Below are 25,122 nucleotides of genomic sequence, written 5' to 3' on the forward strand. Positions count from 1 at the left end.
CGCTCAGCTGTATCTTTCTAGACCTCACCAGCCCGCTGAAGGGACAGCTACACACAGAACGTGCTCAACACATAATTGTTCATTTATTGACACCTAGATTTACTTTCACCCCTACAATGAACTTTAGACGTCGTATTGAGGCAAATTATGTCTCAGATCCTTTAAACGTGCTCTCGTTACTGTTACACATGTATTCATTCTATAAACATCCTCTGAGCTTCCATCACGGGGTGGGGTCTGGACACGAGGCAGTCTAGTGGGATGACCGACCTCGGCCAGGCAAAGCTGGGGAGAGACTGGTGACCCCGCTTAGGGCTGGACAGAGCATGAGGAGGGCTCTGGGCTCGGACCCCTGGCCACGTCGTAAAAGGTCCAGGAGGGCTCCCCCGAGGAGGAGACCCAGAGGTCAAGTGGGCATTGGCCAAGAAAGGAAGTTTGGAGGAGTTGGGGGTGGGCCTTGGGGGACACGGGAGGCAAGATTTCAAGCAACGAGAACAGGCCTGAGGATGCTGCAGACGCTGAGCACGGAGGCCTGGCTAAACAGGTGGGTCTCCACGTGTGTTTACACGGTGTGCGTGCAGGCATGCACGTACGTGTGCCCCTGTATGTGTTGTGGAAAGAAAGATGTGGTGATGTGTGAGGCTGGAGAGAAGAGCCGGGGCTGGGTCAGGACCAGCTCTGTGCGTTTCTCTAATCTGCCCTGCCCTTTGTTATCACCATAGTGCCCTTTACTCTGAGGCTGGAGTGGAGTCCTTGGAGGTTTTTCAGCAGAGGAGTGAGATGAATAGATTTACAATGACCTCCACGCCACGTGTGGAGAACGGCCGGCTGCGGGGCCAGACGAGGGATTGGCTGGAGCTGACGCCGGCCACTTCTGTGCCGTGTGCGTCCTGGGACAGTGGCGTTGCCAAATCACATGCTGTTTGTCTGCCTGCCCGTCTGCCTTCCCCTGGGTGCGGGAGCGGTCTGGCGATCATCTCAGGGGCCCTGCTGACCCGGGAGCGTGGCGACGGCGCCCACCTCCTGTTCCAGTGGGACACTCTGAGTGTCGCCCTTGTGGCAGGGCCTGTCAGGGCGCTCCGCTTTGTTTCCAGGGGTGTGGTCGGGAGGCAGAAAGGAATGAAGGTCTCTCCATCCCCACCCCTGCACAGTGACAGCTGGTCCGCACCCTCTGCCTGGGGCAGCCTCACGGCCTTAACGGGCAACCGACTTGGTTCACTCACAAAGCATTCTGGGGCCTCAGTCCTCGAGGAAGAAGAGCTATTGTGTTGCATTTTGTGCCCAGCTTTGCTATCAAGTCCAGAGAAGGGATTAAGGCAAGCTTATGAGACAGAGTAAAGGGCCAGTGATGAACTGTCACCAGCTCTATCCCAACTCATGGCTGCTGCACTCTAAGGCCCTTCTAGCTGCTCAGGGGCTCAGATTCAAGTGTAATTTCCTACCTGAATTGTCACTGGAGAGTGTCTGATACATTTTTCTACAAAGTACTGTATGAAACTTAAGAAATGGGAATAGGAAACTTGAGATGTTTTGTATTGTCTTTGTTTCAAAATGCTTAAAATGTTTCCATGGGGAAGGGTTCCCGCAGAGGCTCACCAGGTGTTACCTCTCCTAAGGCCCCTCTGGGAACCCAGCCTCTTTCACCACAGTCAGCTGGTGAAGGGGTGCTGGTTTGTGCGTGGGGCCCCTTGGGGGCAGAGGTCTTGACGTGGGATGGAGTGGCCTCTGGGGGGTGGGCTGGCCCTGGGCTTGCCTCCGGAAAGGACCACACGTCTCCCGGGGGGACCTCAGCTTCCCTGACCGAGGGCTCTGCTGGAACTTGTTGTTGCTTCCTTCACTCGGGCTCCCCTGCGGGCTGGTGAAGGGACAGAGGGAGGGTGGGTGGAGGGAGGAGGGAGGAGGGACCATCGCAGGTGCGGAGACCCCCTCTGGCGGGCCTGGAAGGAAGCGGGGACCCTCATCTCGGGGCCCAGGAAAGATGTTCTCAAGCTTTGCATCTCACCACTTGGACCCGCCTCCTGCTTGTCCGGCTGCCTCATGTTTGGATAGGCCATCGCCTCTGGAAAGCCCTGTGGCTAAGAAGCAGGAAGAGGAAGGAAGTAGGAAGCTCCCGGCTTTTGTTCTAGGATTCTGGGCACGAAGTACAAGCTAACTTCGGGCTTCCTTACAGACTGTTCACTAGGATGTGTCAGACAAAAAAAAAAAAAAAAAAAAAAAAAAAAAAGCAGGGTGCAAATAGGAAGAATCTATTTGGGGTCTTAAGAATTGCAGTCTGGGAGACAGATTCAGGGCAACCCCAAAGAAGTGTTCCAAGGAAGAGAAAGGATCAGGGGCTTCTGAAGACACAAAGCCAGGAAAAAAGAAAACAAGCCAGGAGGCTGTTAAAGGTTGCCTGGCAAGAACCGTGATTGACAGTCGCAAGTGAGAGAAGATTTGTCCTTAAGGCATCGTCAGTTGTTTTAGGGCAGGGGTCCAATAAGTAGATAGACTGTCTCAAGTTATTTTAGGGTAAGCGTCCGATAAGTATCTTGCGTTTCTGGCAGGTGCTCTGGACAACTTCATCAGGTCAAAAGGTCAGAGTCCATCCAGGCTGAGGCATGCATGTCACCTTCCTCCGTGGCTTCCTGGTTCCAGGTCACAGAGCTCTCTGAGCAATAATGACTCCGTTTAGATCTTCCTTTCACAGATGGGAAGGGAGACAGGGACCCAGAGCAGACATTAGACACGATGAAACAACAGTAATGGTTAGAATCACAAAACCCAGCATTTGTTCAGCACTTGGCATGCGGTAGGCCCCGTCCTTACACCTATAGTCAATCCTTGTCATCTGCAGGTTACGTTTGATAAAGTCGCTGCAAACACTGGTTTACGAAGACTGAGGCCCCACTCCTGCAGACACGGGTCAGGGTCCTGCGAGCCTCTGACTGCGCGTTCCTCAACTGATCAACCCATAACCTTGTCTGAAGTGATTCTGTTTAAAAACTTCATATTCAGTATGTATTATTCATTAATGTGGAACTCACAGACATCAGCATACAACAGCCTGAATGAAGCTTCTCTAACACATACTTTTTTTCCATAAGCCTTCTTGTGCTTAGGACCCTAGACAGCACTTCAGCACTAGGCTTGGGGGCTATTTTAAACAGTGAGATCACCAAGAAAAGGCACAAGTATGTGAAAAAATGTAGCACTAAGCAGACCGCAAAAACGGCGCCTCTTTGCAGTATGAGTTGAAACAGGAAGGCACACCACGGCCTTGTTCCACCCCAGCCGTGATGGTGAGTGTTGGGTGTCTGACTTTTCACTGTTCTGCACATGTCCTGAGTGACTGCGAGAGTGCTTGCAAGTATTGATCTCGGGGTTACAAATAAATTTTGGCATGTAGGTGAATTTGTAATATAGAACCCCTGAATGATGAGGGTCGATTGATGTATTATTTAATCCTCATAACAACCCTGCAAGGTAGGCACTATTATCACCTTGATTTTCGCATATCAGAAAGTGAAACAGGAGTTTAGGTTGACTTGCCCCAAACGTCACAGCTACAAAACGGGGGAGCCAGGATTCTAACCCAGGCAGTCTGACTATGGAGCCTAGACTCTTATTCAATTATCTCCATTGGCTTATGACTTCAGTAAATTTTATGTGGTATTTTTTAGGAAACCAAGCTTGGCTCATAGGGCATGAGAAGTGAAAAGGCCCAAATCACATTCTTAAATCTTCAATATTCTTTTCTAAGTAAAATTTCTTACACCCAGGTACAGGTTGAAAATCATGAAATTGCCCTTTTTAGGTTAAACACAATTGGACACTGGCAAATTCCATGGCTCAACCTCACATATCCTTGGAAAGCTTTCTCCCCATTAGTAGAGGTATCAGTTTGTTTCGTCTTTTTGCATACGCAAAACTAAAGATACTATACTTCAAAAGGAAAAAATTTAGGGAATGTATAGATGTACTCTTATTATAGAAGCACACAGGTTTATTATTTCATAGCATTTTTTCCGCTCTATTTTCTGATCTTTTTAAGTTAAGGACAAAAGAATAGGATCTCACACTTCAGTATAAACAGGCCAAATATAAGTATTTTCCACCTAAAAGATGCTGAACATTGGACTGTTTTATCAGAGCAAGTGTATCATCTGTGTTTCTAGGGGTCTTACCATGTGTTTTCTATCTCATTGAGATTAGATAAAATTCTACTGAAGGCAGTAAGGATGGGCAATAAAAGCCTTTGGGGCTCCACCTTTTAATTGTTACATTTTAGGGAAGGAACGGAGTAGGTGATGTAATAAAACAAAACAGCAGGCATTTCATCACGATCACACCAAACTGGAAAGCAGGAGTGTATTTATGGAAAACTCCTGGATTCTCTGGAATTCACACTGTACAGGAAGCCCTAGTTTCTCATCTCTCCTTAGCAAGGTAGAGAATAAGAGAGAAAATAAGTCACTACCGGCAGACTGAGGAGACGGCTGACTAGTGTCTCCGATAAACCACCTTATCGGGGTTTGGATGCCAGCTTCTTTTATAGCACAGAAAGGGGTTAGAGACGAGGAAGCAAAGTAAAAAGGCCATACGTTTTGCAAATATTCCCTGGAATTGCCAGCCTGAGTGAGGGGATGTGTTAATGTCTTTTTTTTTTTTTGGCAGCCATCTACAGGTGGGCGGGGTGAGACTGTCTCCTTGGGAAACGAAGAGAGGCTCTTCAGTTTAACATTCAGGCAGAGGGGCAGGGTTCCCTGGGGCAGGCCATAATATATGTATATGATTACACCAACAAAAGCGACGAAAAACAAAGGCTGAAATCAAAGAAACAGACGGAACAGGGAGTCGCATTTAGCTCTTCCCTGTTACACCACCAGCGCCCAAAGCCTGCCCCTTGTTCCCGGACTCCCTTCGAGCGGAGATACTCGGCGAACGGCAGTTTAGAACGGAATCCCTGCCAGTATTGGCACAAGGGCCCCAGCCTTCTTCTGTCGGGCCTGGAAGCGGGTCTAGGGCACGGGGCCTCAGTACTGGACCTGAGTCTGCAGACCTAGACTTCTAGTCCCGGCACTGGAGCCCGGGTCCGCAGGCCTGGACGTGGGCCCAAGGCACGCGGCTTCGAGGACACTCGTGAGGATCCGCGTTCGTGGGTCTGTTCATCCAACAAGCAACGGCTGTGCGCACCTCTGGGTCCCGACTCCCGGAGGTCGGAGGCAGCGACTGCTGAACCCGAGCGCGGGAGACCGCGGCTCTCCGCGTCCTTCCCTGACAGCTTCCACCCCGCGGGCCGGCGAGCAGCTAGCACAATGTGGACGCCATACCCCACACACCCCCGCCCGCGGCCACAGGGCCCACACAGGCCAGCGGCGGAACCCGGCGCGCATGCGCACGCTGCTACGGAGGCCGCAAGGGCCGCGCCGACGTGCCGGAAGCGGACTACCCGGACTTCCGGTCGACCCCAAGAGTTTCCGGTTCCGGGTTTCTCGGCGGGCGAGAGGGGCCGTTGCGGCCCAGGAGCAGGGCCATGGATAAGCTTCGGCGAGTCCTGAGCGGCCAGGACGACGAGGAGCAGGGCCTGACTGCACAGGTAGGGAGCCTGCCTCCGGCCTCTGGGGTGAACGTGTGTTGGGGCGGGGCCGCGGAGCGTGGGCAGCGGGCCGCTTCTACCTGCAGAGGTGATGCGGGAGGGCGCCACGGGCCTCCCGGGAAGAACTTGGGGCGCTTTCCAGGTTTCCATGTAGTCTACAGAAGCTCACTTTGAGACCCCCCCCACCCCCAATTTGGCCTTGCGACTCTCAGGAACGTACTTCGCTGCATGTCTTCCTTTCCCAAATAACCCATTTGCCCCCACGCTGCTCTCCCCCAGCCTCCGCTTGGTTTTCTGCGCCTGGTGTGGACTTTGAACTCGGGCTGGCAGCGCAGTAGCTGTGCGGGTACTCGTCCTGCCAGCTGCATAAGCTGAAATCTTAAAGCTTCGTTGCATCTGTTAGACCCTGGAATTAAGTGAGGTGTTGTGAGTGTATGTTTTTTGGAAGGAGGGAGACTGGAGGGAGAAAAAAAAAAACACAGGTCATTGAGAAGTGAAATAATACTGAATGAAAAGTTGTCAGTTGAGCCCTCATAAGCGGTTTTTTTTAAAAAACAATCCTTGTCTGCGTACTTTACCCACGAGACTTGAAAAGGGTTACTTCCTTTAAAAAGAGGGATAAAAATAGTGCAGGAGGAACTGCTTTGTAAGTATCTTTGTCATTTGCATGCAGACAAATTCTTGCCTGCCTGTCACAGAAGTGGAACATTTAAAATGAAACGGTATTACATAAGGACCTTTTATTTGTCCCTTCTCTTGTCCTAACTTCCTTCCTTGTTATAAACAGCACCTCTTGTGAACAGGATTCTGGACTAGTCTGTGAGGGTTCAGAGACTGAAAGCCAGGCATCTGCTCTAACCAGTTTGGCGAATCGTAATGGTAATACAAGAACCCATAAATGGTAATATGAGAAACGTCCATTAGGCAGCAATGGCTTACCCAGCTCATTTATTTATTTTATTTTATTTTAATTGTTTTATAAATTTATTTATTTTATTTTATTTTTGGCTGCGTGGGGTCTTCTTTGCTGCGCACGGGCTTTCTCTAGTTGTGGCGAGCGGGACTACTCCTCTTTGCAGTGTGCGGGCTCCTCATTGTGGTGGTTTCTCTTGTTGAGCATGGGCTCTAGGCGCGCGGGCTTCAGTAGTTGTGGCACGTGGGCTTAGTAGTTGTGGTGTGCGGGCTCATTAGTTGTGGCTCGCGGGCTCAGTAGTTGTGGCTCACAGGTTCTAGAGCGCAGGCTCAGTAGTTGTGGTGCACGGGCTTAGTTGCTCTGTGGCATGTGGGATCTTCCCAGACCAGGGATCGAACCTGTGTCCCCTGCATTGGCAGGCGGATTCTTAACCACTGTGCCACCAGGGAAGCCCCCAGCTCATTTATTAAACCACTGTTTTATGCTTCACGTTATGCTTTAGGTCTGTGCTATACAAACAGTAGCCCTAGCGACATGCGGCTATTTAAATTTAAGTTAAATAAAATTTAAAATTCCTTTCTCAGCCATACCAACCATGTTTTAGGTGCTGGGTGGGCAAGTAAGTTAGTGGCTGATGCATAGGACAGTACATGCTTGGGGCATTCCATTGCAGAAAGTCCTGTTAGACGGAGCTGCTCTAAACCTTGGGGGCGTGAAGGTGGTGGTGCCACTTCTCTTGAGCCCACTCTCTAGAGGGGAGAAAACTTATGTAGAGAAGTCATTGACCAAAGATTGGAGTGATTGACTGGAATGGACAAGTGCATTGAGTTCAGAAGAGGTGATCATTTATTCATTCAACAAATATTTTGGCGCCTGCATATGTTTGGCTCTGTTCAAGATGCTGGGGTTATAACAGTGACCAAAAGAAAGGCCTCTCCTACATGGAACTTACATTTTAATTGGGGAAAACAGTTAATAAACAAGTAAATATAAAAGTATGTCAGCCAGTGATAAGTGCCATGGAAGAAGGTAAAGCAGGTGGATGAGGTTGGGATCATCTTGTTGTGTTGGATGGTCAGGGAAGATGTGTCTGTTAGGGTGACATTACAGCATAGATCTGAAGAGCACTGGGATATCTGGGTAACCTGTACAAGTAAATATCTCCCAACTCATGCAACTATAGATCCTGAGAACAGGCTCAGCACGTTCAAGACCCGTAAAGAGGCCTCAGGGTGTCTGGAGCCAAGGGCCAGGGAAGCGGGAAGGTGGGAGGTGGGCTCCAGGTCATGTGGGGTGTTGCAGGACACAGTAAGGACTTCAGCCTTTACTCTGAGTGTGCTGAGGAGCTGTTGGGTTTTGAGCAGAGCGGGCATGTGACTGCCTTGGATTTTAAAGGGTCGCCCTGGCTGGTCTGTGGAGAACAGACTGCAGGGGCAAGAGTGGCAGCTGGAGCCTGGTCAGAGGACTAGGGTAGTGGTCCTGGGAAGAGACCTGGGTCAGGGAGGTGGGAGTGACGGTGGCTTAAAGTGAGAGTGGCCAGGCTCTGTAAATGGTCCGAGTGCAGAGCTGACGGGTTGGGTGTGAGAGTGCTGCTGGAGGGGCCCGGGTGCCTCTGGTTTTGACCTGAGCCGCTGGAGAGATGGAGTCGCCCTTGACTGGGACATGGAAGGCGCATGTTGGGGGGTCATCTGGATGTTGAGTGAGATGCCAGCTAGCATCTGAGTGCAGGTTCTAGAGCTCATGGGAGGAAGTACTTGAGATAACCAAGGGATTGTGGGTAAGTAGAAAAGGGAGAAGGCCCAGGGTTTGACCTCTGGAGCTTTCAGTGAGGAGCTCAGGAGACTGGGAACCTGGAGAAGGCCAGGTCCTGGCAGAGACAAGCTCAGCAGCTCAGGCAGAGCCAGAAATGAAGGGGCTAGTTCAGCCGCAGATCACTTCCTGCGATGTAACCAGCCCGGGGCTAAAACCAGGGACGGGGTGGTGATCTGGGGTCTGATGGGGCAGCGAAGGCCTGGAGTCAGGCAGTTTTATGGACTCTGAGGTCGGGGGAGGAGGGTGATTGGGAGGGCTGAGGGGGATGAGTCAGGAGGAGTGTGTCCCCTGTTGGACAGGGAGCTCTCCTAAGGGCCTCAGACAAAGAGCCTCGGGGCTGGGGGTGCAGGGAGGTGAAAGGGCAGGACCAGCCGCTGTCCTTGCCTGCAGCTCCTCTCAGGGGCTGTGGGCCTGGCAGCTTCCCCCACATGCCTTTTTTTTTTTTTTTTTTTTTTTTTTTTTGCGGTACGCGGGCCTCTCACTGCTGTGGCCTCTCCCGTTGCGGAGCACAGGCTCCGGACGCGCAGGCTCAGCGGCCATGGCTCACGGGCCCGGCCGCTCCGTGGCACGTGGGATCTTCCCGGACCGGGGCACGAACCCGTGTCCCCTGCATCGGCAGGCGGACTCCCAACCACTGCGCCACCAGGGAAGGCCCCCCCCCGCGCCTTTTAACCAAGAGCCAGGCCCTCACCCCGCACTTAGCACCCAGGAGTACCCAGTAGGTATTTGTTGAGTGAATCAGTGAATGACTGACTGAGCAGAGGCTGGAGGGTGAAGTCAGGCTTTTTGTCTGTTTAAGATGGAAGAGGCTTACGCGTGTTCACAGGTTGATGGAAGGGGGTCTCCGCAAGAATGTGGTTCACTGTTGTACACGGGGAGAAAAGCCAGCTGTGTCGGTTCCCTGGGATGTCAGGGGGCTTGGCCTCTGAAGCAGGGCGGCCACGTTGGCCTTTGCCCCTGTGCTGTGGTCCGGGGCCAGGAAGGGAGGGTGAGTGTTCCTAGGGTGAGCTTGGTGTTTGGCAACAGCAAGCGGTGCAGGGCATCCCCACGGGGCTTCCGTGTTCTGTGGGAAATAGAGGCAGTGTGTCTGCTGACTGGGGAGGTGCCAGGGCAGGAACTGGAGGTTGAAATGGAGGTGGGTTGGCAGGGTCAGGGGGTGACAGTGAGAAGGCAGGTCCGTGTGACTCCACCCAGAGGAAGAGGAAGGAGGGCTTGAGTCATGCCAGGGTTTTGCTGGTGGATAGAGCAGAAAGGGAACTTGCGCTTTTGTATTGAAGTAAAGGAGGGGATAAAGGGGCCCGAGAGGCTGCGAAGCATCCAGGCAGGAGCCCTTGAATCAGTGCCCTGGGGAGGATTTCGCAGCTGGAGAGCAGTGTGGCCTGGACTTGGAGTGATTTCGGGGAGTGCGAGTCCCAGGGTCTCTGAGTGGAGGGGAGAGCAGAGGCTGTCGGAGAGGAGAGAGTGAGGAACAGAAAGGCTGGGCTGTCAACGTGCATGTAGAAAGCACCCGAGACTCTGCTAGGATCTGGGGCAGGACCTGTGGTCGGGGCTGCTGAATGAGAGAGGATGCCTGGGAGAGCGGTGGGTGACGGCGATGAGGAGCCTCTGAGTAGGGGAGGGGACCCCTGGGGAGGTGGGTCAGGACCGCACTGGAGGGGCCGTGGGCGCCTGCTTCTGTGCTCGCTGCTGTCCTCTCGTCTTTATCTCATCGTCCACCACTGTCTCTGGAGGAGCAGTTCTAGGAATTGCATGTATGCGGTGGTTGCCTTTATTCGAGTGGTGGTGGCCCGGGAGCCAGGCCCAGGTGCCCACGCTGTTCCCTTGTGATGGTGTCCTTCTCCTCCCGGCTTCTCCATCCCCTAGGAAGGCAGCTCGTATCTGTGCCATGGGTTCATTCATTCACCTGTAATGTTGGTGCTGTGGTGAAGACGTTTTCCTCCATTGTTTTCAACTTTTTTTTTAATAAGTTCTGGTTCCAGGTGAGGTTGATTTATTGCAGCAGGAAGAGGGCACCGGCGAATGGGAGAGTCGCTCCTGCTCTCACGAGGTTTATTCTTGGCTTCCTCTTCCTTTGATAACAAATAAGTAAAATAACTGGTGGCCACTTCAATGTGTGTTTCTTTGCTAAGACTAAATTTACAAGATCAGAATAGTTGCTGGTTTTGGTGGGCTCCTTCCTGATCCCGTTGGACAAGCACGTCACACCTACAAGCACATGTTAACGCGGGTCTGCGGGGTCAGGGCTCCCTCCGTCTCCCTCATGGACAGGGCAGTGCCTGGTTTTCTTGCATGGTGGGCACTGTATCATTTTCCCAATTGGGAGCTAGGGAATCTGTGATTTGTTTCTGTATCCTGGGCAATCTGAGGGGCTTGCGACAAGTCATTTGCTTGTGGATCAAATATTCCAAATTTACAAATGGAAAGAATTTGTTACATGTTTTGATTTGAAGATCACTTGGCTGATGGTAATGAGAGGAAAAATATCTACTATTTATACAAATGACTCTGCTTAATACTGAGTTGAACTTAAGAACAATGGGGTGATTGAAACTTGTAAAGGAAGTAAAAACAGATGCTTCTTCCACTCTCATAAGTCCTCACGTCATCCTGTATTCGCACTGACCACTTAGAAACCCTGCTTACTTAGGGTACCGTTTCTCCTTTTTTACAAACCAGTAGATTCCCGGTGCGATACGCAGTCTTCAGGGTTTATTCTGTTCTATGTGTATTCTACCTAATCAGATAAAAATGAAATTTAGATGTTTTTATAGGCAGGTTCATTCTTTGTTTAAAAAACAGTGATCAGTTTTAGTATAAACAGATGACATTGCTGGAAACAAGAATGTCTGTGGATTAAAGCAGATTTTAAAAAATATTTAAAATGTGTTCAAAAGTGATGGATGTTACATTGACAGAATCTTTAGTTGTTTTTATCTGCTTTTCATGCTGCATAAGGATTCACAGATCAATCTATTGAGGTAAGGAATTTTGAGCTTTTGCATATAAAACTTTGTATTTTTGCATCATTATTCTTGAAAATACATTATAAGCATGTGGTCTTTTAAGTATATGATAATGCAAGTTAATAATAATTTTGGAATATAAATCCTTATTGTATATTTCTAGTTTCTTGAAACATCTGTTGTTGATACTTTTTCAGCCTTGTTGGGAAAATGAGTTTTAATGGTGTACTTAGTAATGTAAATGTGTACTTACCATTTGCAACAATGTAGATGGACCTAGAGAGTATTAAGCTTAATGAAGAGAAAGACAAATACTGTATGTTATTGCTTATATGTGGAATCTAAAAAATAAAACAAATGTGTATAACAGAACAGAAGCAGACTCACAGATACAGAGAACAAACTAGTGGTTACCAGTGGGGAGAGAAGGGGGAGGGGCAATATAGGAGGAGGGGATTAAGAGATACAAACTGGTGTGTATAAAATAGCTAAGCAGCTGAGATGTACAGCACAAGGAAATATCCCCGTTATTTTGTAGTAACCTTAAAGGGAATATAATTTATAAAAATATTGAATCACTGTGCTGTACAGCTGAAACTAATGTAATATTTAAATAATATTAATAATATTGTTAGTACTTCAGTTACACTGTACTTCAGTGAAAGGAAATGTGTGCTTAATCGTTACTGTGTGCCGCATCATAGTGTGACGTGTGTGGAGTGCGGCCCTGTATAATCTGGTTGGAGTCCACGTGACATGCGGGGATGTTGTCCCCCTGCAGATGATTCGCGTGCGTTCCAAAGTGCGTTTCTAATAACGGTTGTGAGGACGCCAGGGCTTCCGTGACTTGTAGCTGAGGTTGTCAGATGTGCCCCGTGGTAGACGCTGCGGGGGCTCCCCAGGTCCCAGTCACTGGGCGGACGTGCCCGCTGCCCTGCAGCTCAAGCTGTCCTCTTGTGCTCACGCTGTAGCTCCTGCAGCAGCCTGGGCCCTCCGCCCTCTGCCTGCAGCCAGCCACCAGCTGCTGGGAGGAGGGTTCCAGAAGGGCGGCCTGGCCTCAAGCGGCACAGACAGTGAGGTATGGTGTTAACCGAGCTCCAGCTGCAAGCAGGGCCTCACTTGTCCCTCCCCTTCTCTGTCCAGCTGCCCTCCCTTGCCTGAGGGCTCCCCCCCCGCCCCGCCCCCAGAGAGGTTCCGGCAGGACAGTCCCCGTGTCAGGCTCTGCGTGTAGGGACTTTGCCCAGATACCCTCGGACATAGAGATGTTGAGAGAAGGTGTGTGTCCATGAGTCCACCTCAACACCTGTCAACATTTTGCCTGTGTTGTTTCATCTTCCCCTACTTTTCAATCAATGAGTATTTTATAAGGTATCTCATAGCTTATGTCATTTCATCCACATCAGTGCTTCTCCTGTCCCTAACAGGTGAGAGCTTTCTAAAACCGTATAACACAATAATGCTGTTATCTCACCTGGCAAAGTTAACAGTGACTCCTCAGGACCGTCTCATTCCCAGACCTGTTGATATTCCCCTTTACGGCCATGGAATCGTAATGTTCTTAACACTACAATGTGCAGAGTAAAACAGATTCATTGTCTATATTAACATGAAGCTTTGCTTTAATGTAGTATAAAGCATCAGGTCGGCAAGTGATGATTTAAAAACACGTTCTGATTCCCCTTCTTTCCTCAGGTCCTGGACGCCTCGTCCCTCAGTTTCAACACCAGGCTGAAATGGTTTGCCATATGCTTCGCCAGTGGCATCGTCTTCTCTATTCTTGTGCGTTAAGGCTGTATGTTGCTCCGTAATTTCTATTTTGTGTGAGACTGATCATTCCATTTAGTCCCAACATGCAGTCCACTTTATCTGGACTGTTCTGATGGGACATATTTAGTCCCCTGAAATAAAGGGGTAGAGATCAATAAAAAGATGCAGAGATTAATATTTTGGGGGGTTTATGGATTGTTAAAATAATTTCATTTAAGAAAGATCAATGTGTATTAGGAGAGTTGCAGTCAGTGATTTAGATGTGATTTAGATTTTTGACTTGCCATTTATAAAAAGAATACTTAAGTAGAGTGAGATTTACTCAGATGTATAAATAAAGTTATGTAATGGCTCATTTATATATACTTATATGCAAATAGGCAGAAGATTCAAATTAGCAAATAACATTGAAAATTAACTACTTTTTAAAAAACTATATAGAGACTATATATTAACACATTTATACATAAACTTTATAATATATGTATATTCTATTATTACTGTTCTTTTATTACTACAGTAGCACATTTATATTTTAATCTATTACAGTGGTAAAATTACTTTTAAATAACTATAATATCTTAACTCAGGGAACTGGATTACTGTGGCTTCCTGGTGGCATAAAGCTTTTTGCAGTGTTTTATACCCTTGGAAATATTGCTGCCTTAGCCAGGTATGTACAGAAGTTTGGCTTCTCAAAATATTTCATTTGCCATCATTATCAAAATTTTCTTTTCTAATAGGATATATTTCTGTAGATCTATACATACTGTGAATTCAAAATTTACATTCATTCAATAGATACTTAGACTCCTGCTGTGTCCCAGCTGCCATCATAGAGTGTTCATGGTGGGAATAGCCAGCATTTGGAGGTACTTACTGTGCGCCAGGCCCTATCCTAAGTGTTCTGTGTCTGTCACCCCATTTGTGAGGTGGGCACTGTTATCAGCCCATCTTATAGCAGGGTGTAGTAGCATGGGGCGGGGGGGGTCACTCCCCGGGGAGGTGCCTAGTGAGGTGACCAGGCCTGGTTCCCACCCGAGAGTCCTCCGGAGCCCTGGCTTGTAGCTGCCTCGGCGAGGGGACCGTCAGATGCCCAGCCGACCAGCGGCGGAAGCAGATCGGGGGTGGCAGTGCCGGGCCCAGGAGTCGGACAGGGCCACACAGTGGCAGTGACTCTGAGGACTGTGCACTGGGCGCTCAGGGAGTCCCCCCCGGGGGCCTTGGGTGCATCTCTGGGGGAGTTGATGTCTGTTAGCGTAGTTGTCACGTTTACGAGCTCTCAGCTTTCAGAGGTGAGCTCCTGCCTCTTCAGGGACGTTCTGCATCAGAGGTGCTGCCCAGTGCAGAGGCGTGAGCCGTGGCCAAGCTCGGTCCCCTCTCCTGGGCTCGCCCCGATGCCCCTCCTCAGACCGCAGCCTGGAAGAGGCCTGAGGGCGCAGTTGCACACTTTTGCCCTTAGACAGTGCTTGTGGGGCTGTTCTCCCCGTTATGACGGGGAACGTGCGTAGAGGTGAGGAAGCAGTGGCTGAATTGGCACCAACGGAGAGCAGGCTGCCTTGTCAGCCTGGACCGGCTCAGCGGTCGCGCTCACCGGCACTGTGAGTGATTTGTGACAGGCGTTCCTGTGTCTCAGAAGACAAAAGGAGTAACGCTTCCTTCTAATGTTAAGGAGAAATGCAGCAGACTCAGTGAGATTTTCTAATTAAACTAACATAGGGTTTCTTTTCTTAAAAGTACTTATTTTTACACAGCTGGACAAGTTAATAGCTCCCTCTCTCATTTCTTTTATTTGTTTCAAATAGTACATGCTTTTTAATGGGACCCGTGAAACAACTGAAGAAAATGTTTGAAACAACGAGATTGCTTGCAACGATTGTTATGCTGGTAAGTAAATAATGATACTTTTAAAAAACTTTTTTCGAATTTTTTTTTTCTTTTTGCATTACTTTGTGAGGTACTAATGTTATAATTCTCTTGTTGAATATGACAGTCACATTCTTCAGGCTGTGTGTTTAAAGAGTTTGGATTTGTAGCATTACCTAAAATGATTGGCTGGGTGAATCCTGTTTTCTTTTGTGTATTCTAACAGTGTAGCTCTGTGTATTGCACGTGAAAATGAGAGCTGCATGTATTTCATTTTCAGGCCCCATGGAGCACCTTAATGGACCCCTGTGTGTACTTTCTGGAGGGTGGGCCTGGAAGACGGGTCACTTCTGGGTCCATATGAGGCTTCTCAGGGAGAGTTGGCTTAATTTTGGTGGCCTGTCACCTGGCCTTTGTCGCTCCCCCGTTGGACTGTTGCACAAATACCTAGGCCTCTGTCTCCACGCCTGCCCCACTGCTTTCCCTGCCTCTCCTCGTCTCTCCCCTGCCTCCTCTGGGGGACATAGCTGTGGAATGACAGTGCAGTCTTTCTGTGTGAAATCATTATAACAGGTTCCTTTGTAAAGCTAAGTAAAACAGAACTTACTGTACAGGAGCGGTTGTACTGAGTCCTGCGGTGGCGGCTTGAATTAGTAAACGTTAGCGCAAGCATTCATAAATCCATAACAACAGCTGCTGTCACTCTCATTCATTCTTGAAACAGTCTCTCTGTTGGCTTAGTCAACGGGTGATTTATTACGTGCTTTCAGTTTACCAAGGAATATATATTGCAGCAGTCACAGACTTTAATACTCAGGGAATATATAAGGACAGCTAGAGTAAGCGGTCTCATTAATTTTGTTCTCTAGTGTGTTACCATGCAAATGAATGCAGAATAGTGTATGCATTTTTGTTAAGCTTTGGAAAAGGCTCAAATTGACGATTTTTCTTTCCTTTCCTGTAGTTGTGTTTCATACTTACCCTGTGCGCTGCTCTTTGGGTAAGTTACCTCAACCATATCTGTTTTCTACTAACTGTGTGGCCCCTCACCAGGTAGACTGTCATCGCACCATCATTTCCAAGGAGCTCAAAGTCTGGTTTCTTAAAACCCACCAAAGACTGGGTGTCCCTAAAACCTAGTTAACAGCTAGACTTGCAGTGGATTCTGCCACCTAAAACAGACAGAAGTGAGCTCGTGCTTGTGTCCAGGTCAGACTGGCCCCTGTCTCAGGCCCAGGGCCGTGAGAGGCCCTCGCTGAGGGTCTGCGTGCTCTGTCAGCTGTGCTGATAGCCTCGCTGTGCTGTGGCTCTAGGGTGGGGGGTGCATCGTGAGCATCAGGGTGTCCACACAGTGAGGAGAAAGGGCCGGAAAACAAACCCAAACAGATTAACACAGAGGGACAAAAGGACTTAAATTATTCTTGCACCACTTATGGATGAGGTGAACGGCTCCTCATTAGCCTTCAGAGAAGTTACTTTATTACAATTCAGTTTACTCGTCGATGCTCCTGATTCTTCATTACATTTGCTTATTGTTCCTTATCCACCTCCAAAGGGGTCTGAGGAGGTTCTTGAGCTCCCAAGAACACTGCGCACTTTAAAGAAGATGGGGTGGCATACGACACACTGCAGAAACGTTCATCAAAAATGTTCTGCTTTTAATTTTGATGATTTAAGGACCGGACTTTAGTTATGCAAGAATGCACTTAATACATCATTTCCCAGTGATAACTTAAAAGAATTTTCGTAAACAATCTTCGCATTTCCCTATGGAAAATTGATTTCTGGTTTGGAAAGGTCCAGCAGTCTGTTTATAAGCAGTAGATTAAAAATAAGTGAAAAAGTAAATAAATAAAAATTTAAAATAAAGATGGACAAGAAATTCTAAAAATAGATCATTTTAAAACAACTGTGGAAACTTTATCTTACATTATTCCAGAAGATCACAATAAAATACAATTTTAGTTCAAAAAATAACTCAAGAAAATGAACAAGTGTGAGTGAGAAAGATACGTAAATTCCACATAGGATACAGGTCTAATAACCAAGTGGGTATTTTAGAAAGGTTAACCTTGACTTAAAGGACCTAACATGAGAGAGATTTAATATTTTCGGCCTGTGCACATTTATTTCATTAATGTTTAATGCCATATACTTAGCAGCATTTGAATAAATGGAATCAGAGGATTCTAGAAAGAAGATACAATTTATAGATATGTAATTCTCAGATCTCCTGAATCTTAAATTTGTCATACTAGGATTTAATGAAACAAGTTGGAGCTATCGTTTATATTTTTGAAGGGGAGGAACTGAACTTGCTTGTGAAAAATATTTTTTAAAAAAATGTTTAACTCATTATTTCTTTGTCTTTGCTGTTGTCAGTGGCATAAGAAGGGGCTGGCCTTATTATTCTGCATATTGCAGTTCTTGTCAATGACCTGGTAAGTCTTACACTAAATAGAAAGTTAAAATTTCCCAAGCAGTGCCACGCATTTTGTTCTGAGCCTGTAAGCCTAGGAAGGTCATTGGCATTTTACCGGGTCAGGTAAGCCTGTGCCTTGGAGGGGAAGGGCTCCTGAGAGGTCAGGTGCCTGAGGTCTGCAGTGTGTCCGGGGGCCCAAATGTGGGAGAGCTGAGGAGAGTTGGGGGCTGCGCTTGCCCAGGCGCACAGGGCTGCGTTCACTTCCCTAACGCGTGAAACAGAAACGCAGGACGTGCCACACGCACCCTGAGGTCCAGGCCGAGCCACAGGATGAGCCCGAGGGCACGGCGGGGAACCACTCACTGCCTGGTATTGCTGAGCACCTGCCCAGTGAGTTCGTTCCGGTGCCGACTCCTCGGCGAGGCTGCTCTGCCCTTGCCTCTCCCTGAGGCGCCCTCCCCTCTGAGCGTTCAGTCACGCCGTCCTTCCTGATTGCTCCCTCCCCAGGCCACGTTCAGGTCCTGGGCTGACGGCCCAGCGAATACGATTGAGTTGAATGTGCCCTCCTTGCACGCTCCCGCGTCAGACCAGAAAGGTGTTCTTCACGTACAAAATATTTCTACGAGTGTTTTTCCTTTTTCTTTAGAGCTCAGTCTTGTTTGCTTCCTTGCAATCGTCAGTAAACCCCTTCCTGACTTTGCTGTTTTAAATTTCTCCTTTTTGATATCACCCAATCTGAGATCAGTGGTTTTTGGTTTTTGTTTTTTGTTTTTTTGCGGTACGTGGGCCTCTCCCTGTTGTGGCCTCTCCCGTTGCGGAGCAGAGGCTCCGGACGCGCAGGCTCAGCGGCCGTGGCTCACTGGTCTAGCCGCTCCACGGCATGTGGGATCTTCCCGGACCGGGGCACGAACCCGTGTCCCCTGCATCGGCAGGCAGACTCTGAACCGCTGCGCCACCAGGGAAGCCCCAGTCTTTGTTTTGATGCTGTTTCTACCTTTCCGCTGATGGAATGTCAACAGATGTTAAATGCAGTTCTCTGCATGTTACAAAAGAACCTTATGATGTTGTTTTACTCTTTTTCAGTGAAATGTGGAAAAATTTAAATCTTTGTTATTTTCTATTAATATGTTGCTTTTTATTGTTAATCTGTACTTAATGATTGCTTTATCCCTGAAGGAGAGTGCAGTTTATTCTGTTATTTTATAGTTTTTATTTTTAAAAAATAACTTGAAAAGGGTAATACAACAGGCTTTTTTTTTTTTTTTTTTTTTTTACAACAGGCTTTTTATTACAGCAGGCTTCAGCAGGCATCAGAATCAGAGTTTTTTAAAAGCACATTGCTTACTGAGACGCAGTTTCTCATTCAGGAGGTGTGGGGGGGCAGGAATCTGCGTTTTTAACAAGTTCCCCGGTGATGCTGTATGCCGTCAAGGGTCATACTTTGAGAATCACTGTGCAGTAGTCTACTGCTTCATTTTTTATGGTGTTAGAATATGGCCATTTGGCAAAAAGGAAAACATCATTCAGTTTCAACGTTCTTGAATTTTTCTTGCAGGTATAGTCTGTCGTACATCCCGTATGCAAGGTGAGCTTGTTTCAATTCTGTCTTGTTTCTGTTCCTCTAATGCTCTTTACACAGATACGTGAATTTTAGTAATTTTCATATTAAAATGTGATTTAAAAGGCTGATTTTGGTTGACTTTGTTCCCAGAAGGAAACTATTTTTTAAATGAGTGGAATAGAAGCTTGCCATATCAAGAAAAAACATGTTGAACAGATGTAACAGGTAGGCTAGGAGTGTACTTCTGATTTACCACCTGAACATTTGCAGTTAGTGAATTTTGGCAAGAGATTCTAGATCCTTCCGCGACTGCAAGTATTCAGTAAATAGGATATGGAGACTTCAGCAAAAATAAATTCTACTTAAAAAAAAAAGAAAGTTAATGAAAAAATGAATCTGATATAGAAATGTTTAAGCCAGTAGAAACATATTTATTCTGTATGTCAAGAGGTAATTGCCCTTTGTATATCAAGAGGTAATTGCTGTTTTCTTGTATCTTTTCAGAGAAATGTACTAATTTAATTATGGAGGAAAAAACAAATACTTAATTGCAGTCTTAAATCTGACCGATTTGGAGGAATATTCTGTTGAGGCACAGCTTTGTTTCTTTGTGAAATTTGGAAACATAGGTTGCATATGAAAAACAGCAGAATTGTATGCCTGATACGAACAGTGAAGGAAATTGATAGCAGTTCTATTTTTATTCAGTTTCAAATGGATGATTCTTTTTGATGAACACCTAAAAGGAGAAAAAGCAAAGCGGGGTCAACTAAAGGAGAGCAGGCTTAGAACAGGAGCGCAGAGGTAACTTGCCAGTCCTCAGGATCTTGGCTGGGAGAGCTCTTGCTGTTTCTCAGCGAGGGGAAAAGGTGCCCCAAATGATGTCCACTGCAGTAGAGCTGGAGCTCACAGCCAGGGCAGGGCGTCTGGGCAGTGACCACCCTCCCCAGAAGTGTCGGGCCCTGCCCTTGAGAGCAGCATACAGTCTGTCCGTACATCTCCAGTCTGTTGGTGCTCGCCTTAGCAGTCCGTATTCATATAACAACAGTTCAAACTAACTGTTGTGAAGAGACACGTGAAAGGCGAATGAGGTTTTTCACATGAATTTTTTTGGAATTCTTAGGGACACAGTTATAAACGTTCTGCTTTTTAAAATCCAGTTCATTGTTTCTTTTTAAAAATACTTTCGTTGTTTTGGGTATTTACATTTATTTCTTCATAATAAAATTAGCATATGTGTTGTTTAAGATTTTGAAATAAATAAATACCATTTTAGCAACTAAGAAATTATTTCCATGTCTCAGTTCTTGATTTCAAGTGATATTCAACAAAGTTTTAATTATGGAAAGGTACTGGGGGTTCCGCTGAGTTCTGACGGGAAAAGGTGATCGTGTATTTGTCTCTCGGCAGGAATCTTTTTGCAAGTTCACTCTGGAGGCAGGTTATTATATTGTTTTTCCTCTTTTGTTTTTTCACCAGGGATGCAGTAATTAAATGCTGTTCTTCTTTGCTGAGTTAAAAATCAGAAACTCTTTGAAAAGACCATTTGAAAGCTGATGTTCTGTTTTTGGTGAAGTATACTTTTCCTGATACAGTAATCACTCCAAAAAAACAACTGCACTGACCATTTAAGACCATTTTGTATACTGATAAAAACTACATGCTAATTAAACTGTTAAATGCTTGTGATGTTAAATTCATTTTGTGTCATTAAGATGCTCTTCCAGAGATAAGGAGATTTTAATCATTGCCACTTGTAAATGATTTTTAGCCAGTTTCTTTAATCTTTTCTAAACAGCATCTGAGATGTGTATATTTAAGGGTAAACCTATGCTGCAAGATATATTCAGCTTTTTTGGTGGTTTTAAAATGTCTACATTTTAAAAATATCTTATTAAAATAAAAACTTTAAATGTGAAATTTTTTATAAGCTAAAAATTGCTAATTATATGTAATAAAAATAATATATAAATCTGTATAATTTTGAAATAAACCCACACTTGGGAAAAACATTTTCTTGATCAAATTTATGTTTTAAGTGGGTGGTACATTGATTCAGTTGAATAAAATTTAGTTTGGGCACTTATGCAATCTTTCTGCAGAAAAACGAGTAGGATACAATCTCTGTCCTAATAATGGGGCTGAGCACAAGTCTGTGAAGGATGAGAGGCCGAGTAACAGTGAAAGCGTTTATCCATCAGTGTGCTGTTCAGGGTGCGAGCCCGGACACAGAGCCGGCCAGGACGGCCGCCCGAGGAGGCGGGCAGGCGGGGCGGAGCAGAGGAGCGAGGAGGGCTGACCGGCCAGGTTGGGTCGGGGAAGCGGGCCAAGAGGAAGGAGCCGGGCCGCCGAGGAGGGAGAGCCTGCGTGGCCTGCGCCAGCTCGTCTGCAGGGAAATGGCCCGGGCCCGGTGCCGGCACCACACCTCCCTGGGCAGAGGGAAGGCGGCCTCGGTGAGGAGAGCGGGGGAGGACGGGCTCCCGGGAGGGTGTGGGAGAAGGACTTGCTGAGTCGGTGAGGGGTCTGCTGGGGGCCAGCACGAGGGCTGGGCTGGTGAGCAGAGAGCAGACACACCCCGTCCTGGACGGGGTCCTCGTCTCCAGTCGAGCCCACGGTTGGAGTCATGCTTTAGAGCCACGTGTCCGCAGAGCCGACTGGAAGCCCGTTGCTGTGTGGGTGCAGAGGATCCCAGGACGGTACAGAGCAGCTTCGGGTGAAGACGTGCTCCGTGGAGGTGGGGCGTGGCCTCGGGACGGGGGGTGGGGGGGAGGGTCACTGAGTCCGCTGAGATGGTGCGGGAGGGAGGGACAGAGCCCTGAGACAGCCGGGCTGCGGCCCCTCGGAGCTCTCCGGCTTCACGGGGACCCTCTGTCCAGCCAGGCGGCAGCAGTGCAGATGCTCCTGGCGTCCCCCCCATAGCTGCTCCGTGTCCCCCTACAGGGGGTGGGGGGACAGTTCAGTGAGCTTCAGAGCCTGTTGGCCTGGGTGGGACACGGTGCACGTGTGACCCCTGCAGGCAGGGACGGCGTCCGAGGTCTGCCCGCGCCGCGCTGGGCCCTGCCTTGCGTGGAAGTGTGGACCAGTCTCTCGTTACTTGCAGAATTCCTCGTCAGACTACTTGCGGCAGCCCTTCGGCAGGGGGGTGCCCCTTGGGAGGGGGCCTGTCGTGGTCGGAGGTCCGATCCACAGCAGGATCATCACCAGAGCGGCCCTCACCTCCGGGTCACCGCTGGCCCTGCGGCCAGCCGGCAGCGCGCACGGAGACCATGGCGGCCCGGGCACCTGCCTGCGCCTCCCTCTCGGCCTCCCCGAGAGCAATTCGTGCTGCTGCGGTCCCCTGGCGGGTCCCTGGGGAGGCTCCCCTCGTCCCCGCACGTATGCAAACCTTAGAGTTCCTGTGTCCCATCGCTTTTGCCAGCTCCTCAAAGGCACTCCCCCCTGAAGTTACAATCTGCCGTAACCCCTGAGGGGCCTCCGCTTGTGGCCGCGGCAGCCGTCAGGAGGGGAAGCGGGGCTCGGTGACCTTCACCAAGACTGCCCGCAGCTTGGCCACCCTTCGGAGGACAGCGTGTCTCGGGCGTGGGGTGGCCCTCCCACGTCTGGCTATTCGAGCTTGGACAAGGTGCTTACTTACCTCTGTCAGCTTCCATTTCCTCATCTCAAGAAAATGTCTAAACATGGGGTTCTACCGGTGTTTCCCTGGCAGGACAGCTGGGAGGAATAAAGGAGTGAGCAGTGCCTGGCGGCAGCCTTCTATACACGGACCATTCAGAAAGCCTGTGGGCATCTGTTGGAAAGGCTGCTTTACACTCATCTCTGCGAGCCTTTGGGACACAGTGCATTGTACCCGAGGGGCCCCAGAGTGACCCTCAGGACTGCGGGAGGGGACGCCCAGCCCCACAGGCCCGAGGGCGTTAGGATCGCCGTTTAGGAGCTTCCGCGGGAAGCGGTGCCAAGGGTGTCCTGCTGGAAATGGCAGCGATGACAGGGCTTTGGGGCGGCCTCTCAGGTCCTGGGGCGTCAGTGGCTGGCGTCCAGTCAGGAACTGGGCTGGGAGATGACGGGCCCCGTGTGGCAGTGTCCACAGAGGACCCGTGGGGGTCTGGGAGAAGGACCCGCACCGGAGTCGGGGTGGAGCAGGGCGAAGAGACAGCAGCTCCTGTTTGCAGATCCTTCATCTTCTCTCTCCCCGACTCGTGTGATCCGGGAAGATGGGGACTTCGCTCTGTTCTTCTCTTCCAGTGGTAATTAAGCCATCTCTTGACATATGAACTAGCCGTGAAAACATCTGCAAGGTCATTTAAAATCACGGTCTGCTTCTACAAAGCCGCTTTAAGCCTGTCGTTGCACCTGCAGTGCTGGATTGGGGGTACGGGACACGCACGGGAGTCGCGGCCCACGTGGGACTGTCCGCGTTAAAGAGCGCCGTCCTCAGTGGCCTTCTCGCCATCCTTAATTTAGGCACTTTTCTTTCAAGTGAATTATTTAAGGAACAGCTTACAGCGAGATGCTTTTGTGGGGTGAGGAAGCACATCACGCCACCTGCCTCTCGTGGAGACTGTCTAGTGCTTGTGTTTAACGTGTCATGGGGTGCGTGGAGGTGAGCAGGGGTGCAGTCACACAGAAGGGTTCCGCCCTGAGAAAGCACGCTCACCTGCGGGTAATGTGGGCGGCGAGGCCCCAGCGAGGCACACCTGCCCAGGTGACGGCAGTGGTGCCTCCACAGGGCCGCGCGGACCACTGCTCTTCTGTCCTCCACCCGCATTTCTTTCACTCCACCAGGACTGCAGCCACCTAACTCCATTTCTCCATTCCCGGAAGCATCTGCTGGCCTGGGGTTTCTAAGAAAGCGTTCATCTGCACACACGTTTCAAGCACAGGATAAATAAGACTTACAGCTGCTGCTTCTCCCTGCCCTATGGGAAGACTCTAAGTACATTTCATACATCTAAAAACCTGAGCTTTGCAAGAAAAAGGGGTAATATAAACTGAAGGCGTATCATTTTTAATAGTACAGCTTGTGACTTTTCTTCCTGTGTGATCTCATGTTTTTACTTGCTTCCCTTTTTTCTAGGTTGTTACAAGAAGGAACCAAGTATCAAGTTTTGCTTTCAATGGAGGACATGATGATGGTGATGGTTGGTGACATCAGAGAGGTGTTCCTTGTGCCGCCTGGCAGGCAGTGTAGCAGTTCTCAGTGTGGCCCAGGCCAGCAACATGCCTGGGCGTCCCGGAGACCCTTTCAGGGTCCACTTTGGTAATTACCCCGACACTGCACTGTTCACTCTACCGCGAGTGCACAGCGGCGTCACAAGGCTGTGGGCGTGCGACCGCGCAGGGATGGAGCACAGAGCCCGCCACTCATCTCTGACTTGTTTTAGAAAATACTATTTTCATTAAATGTATTAGTAAACATTTTTTTTAAAGTCTCGGTTTAAATTCTTTTTTTTTTTTAAATCCTTAAGCCAACTATTTTTTTTATCATTAAGTTATTTTTGGCTGTGTTGGGTCTTCGTTGCTGCGCGCGGGCTTTCTCTAGTTGTGGCGAGCGGGGGCTACTCTTTGGTGTGGTGCGTGGGCTTCTCACTGCAGTGGCTTCTCTTGTTGCGGAGCATGGGCTCTAGGCACACGGGCTTCAGTAGTTGTGGCTCGTGGGCTCTAGAGCGCAGGCTCAGTCGTTGTGGCTCGCGGGCTTAGTTGCTCCGCGGCATGTGGGATCTTCCCGGACCACCGCTCGAACCCGTGTCCCCTTCATTGGCAGGCGGATTCTCAACCACTGCGCCACCAGGGAAGCCCCTCGGTTTAAATTCTTAACAAGGTTAACATCAGTAGATAGAGGCCACAGAACAGAAGCTCTTTGGGTCCTGAGAGTGTAAAGGGGTCTTGAGACCCACTGGCGCTGAGTGGTGAGCGTGCTTTGGGCTCTCACTCCCTGGACGGGTATCGCCCCCGCCATGCTCTGGGGCTATTTGGGTAAACCTTCATTTCTTCATCTGTAAAATGCAAGTGTTACTGCTGCTTCTCTCATAAGACTCTCAAGAGGTTTCAATGCAGTAATCTCGATAAAGCAGATTATTATCTTAATGATGGGAAAAAAGAAAGACTAAAGCAAATAATATCTGAACAATTTCCTAAATGTTTTCTACTCGCGAAGGCTTTCACGGTAACAGACCAGTGTTACAAGGAAAAATGGAGGTGTTTTCCAGTTATTGGCCAAATTCTCTATGTCTCAGTAATAAAATA

The 25,122-nt window shown here is 48.6% G+C and overlaps 1 protein-coding gene and 1 long non-coding RNA gene across 3 annotated transcripts; both read left to right on the forward strand.

Annotated features, from left to right (window-relative positions):
- Positions 1–5,425: 5,425 nt before the first annotated feature.
- Positions 5,426–20,891, forward strand: SFT2D1 (SFT2 domain containing 1). 2 transcript variants are annotated; one of them, XM_060167910.1, is made up of 9 exons: positions 5,466–5,575; positions 6,363–6,476; positions 12,956–13,042; positions 13,621–13,703; positions 14,836–14,917; positions 15,861–15,896; positions 17,279–17,337; positions 18,874–18,903; positions 20,359–20,891. In XM_060167910.1, the coding sequence occupies exons 2-9, from the start codon at positions 6,474–6,476 to the stop codon at positions 20,396–20,398; spliced, it is 420 nt and encodes a 139-aa protein (XP_060023893.1). In that variant the 5' UTR covers positions 5,466–5,575; positions 6,363–6,473; the 3' UTR covers positions 20,399–20,891. The 2 variants fall into 2 exon arrangements, with proteins under 2 accessions (XP_060023892.1, XP_060023893.1); XM_060167909.1 differs by lacking the exon at positions 6,363–6,476 and having other exon boundaries at positions 5,426–5,575.
- Positions 20,892–21,751: 860 nt separating this feature from the next.
- Positions 21,752–24,305, forward strand: LOC132530629 (uncharacterized). Its single transcript, XR_009543840.1, has 2 exons — positions 21,752–23,857; positions 23,954–24,305. It is a non-coding gene; the product is annotated as an uncharacterized LOC132530629 (long non-coding RNA).
- The last annotated feature ends 817 nt before the right edge of the window (positions 24,306–25,122 follow it).

Source organism: Lagenorhynchus albirostris, chromosome 12 (genome assembly GCF_949774975.1).
Source record: "Lagenorhynchus albirostris chromosome 12, mLagAlb1.1, whole genome shotgun sequence".
Classification (NCBI taxonomy): domain Eukaryota; kingdom Metazoa; phylum Chordata; class Mammalia; order Artiodactyla; family Delphinidae; genus Lagenorhynchus; species Lagenorhynchus albirostris.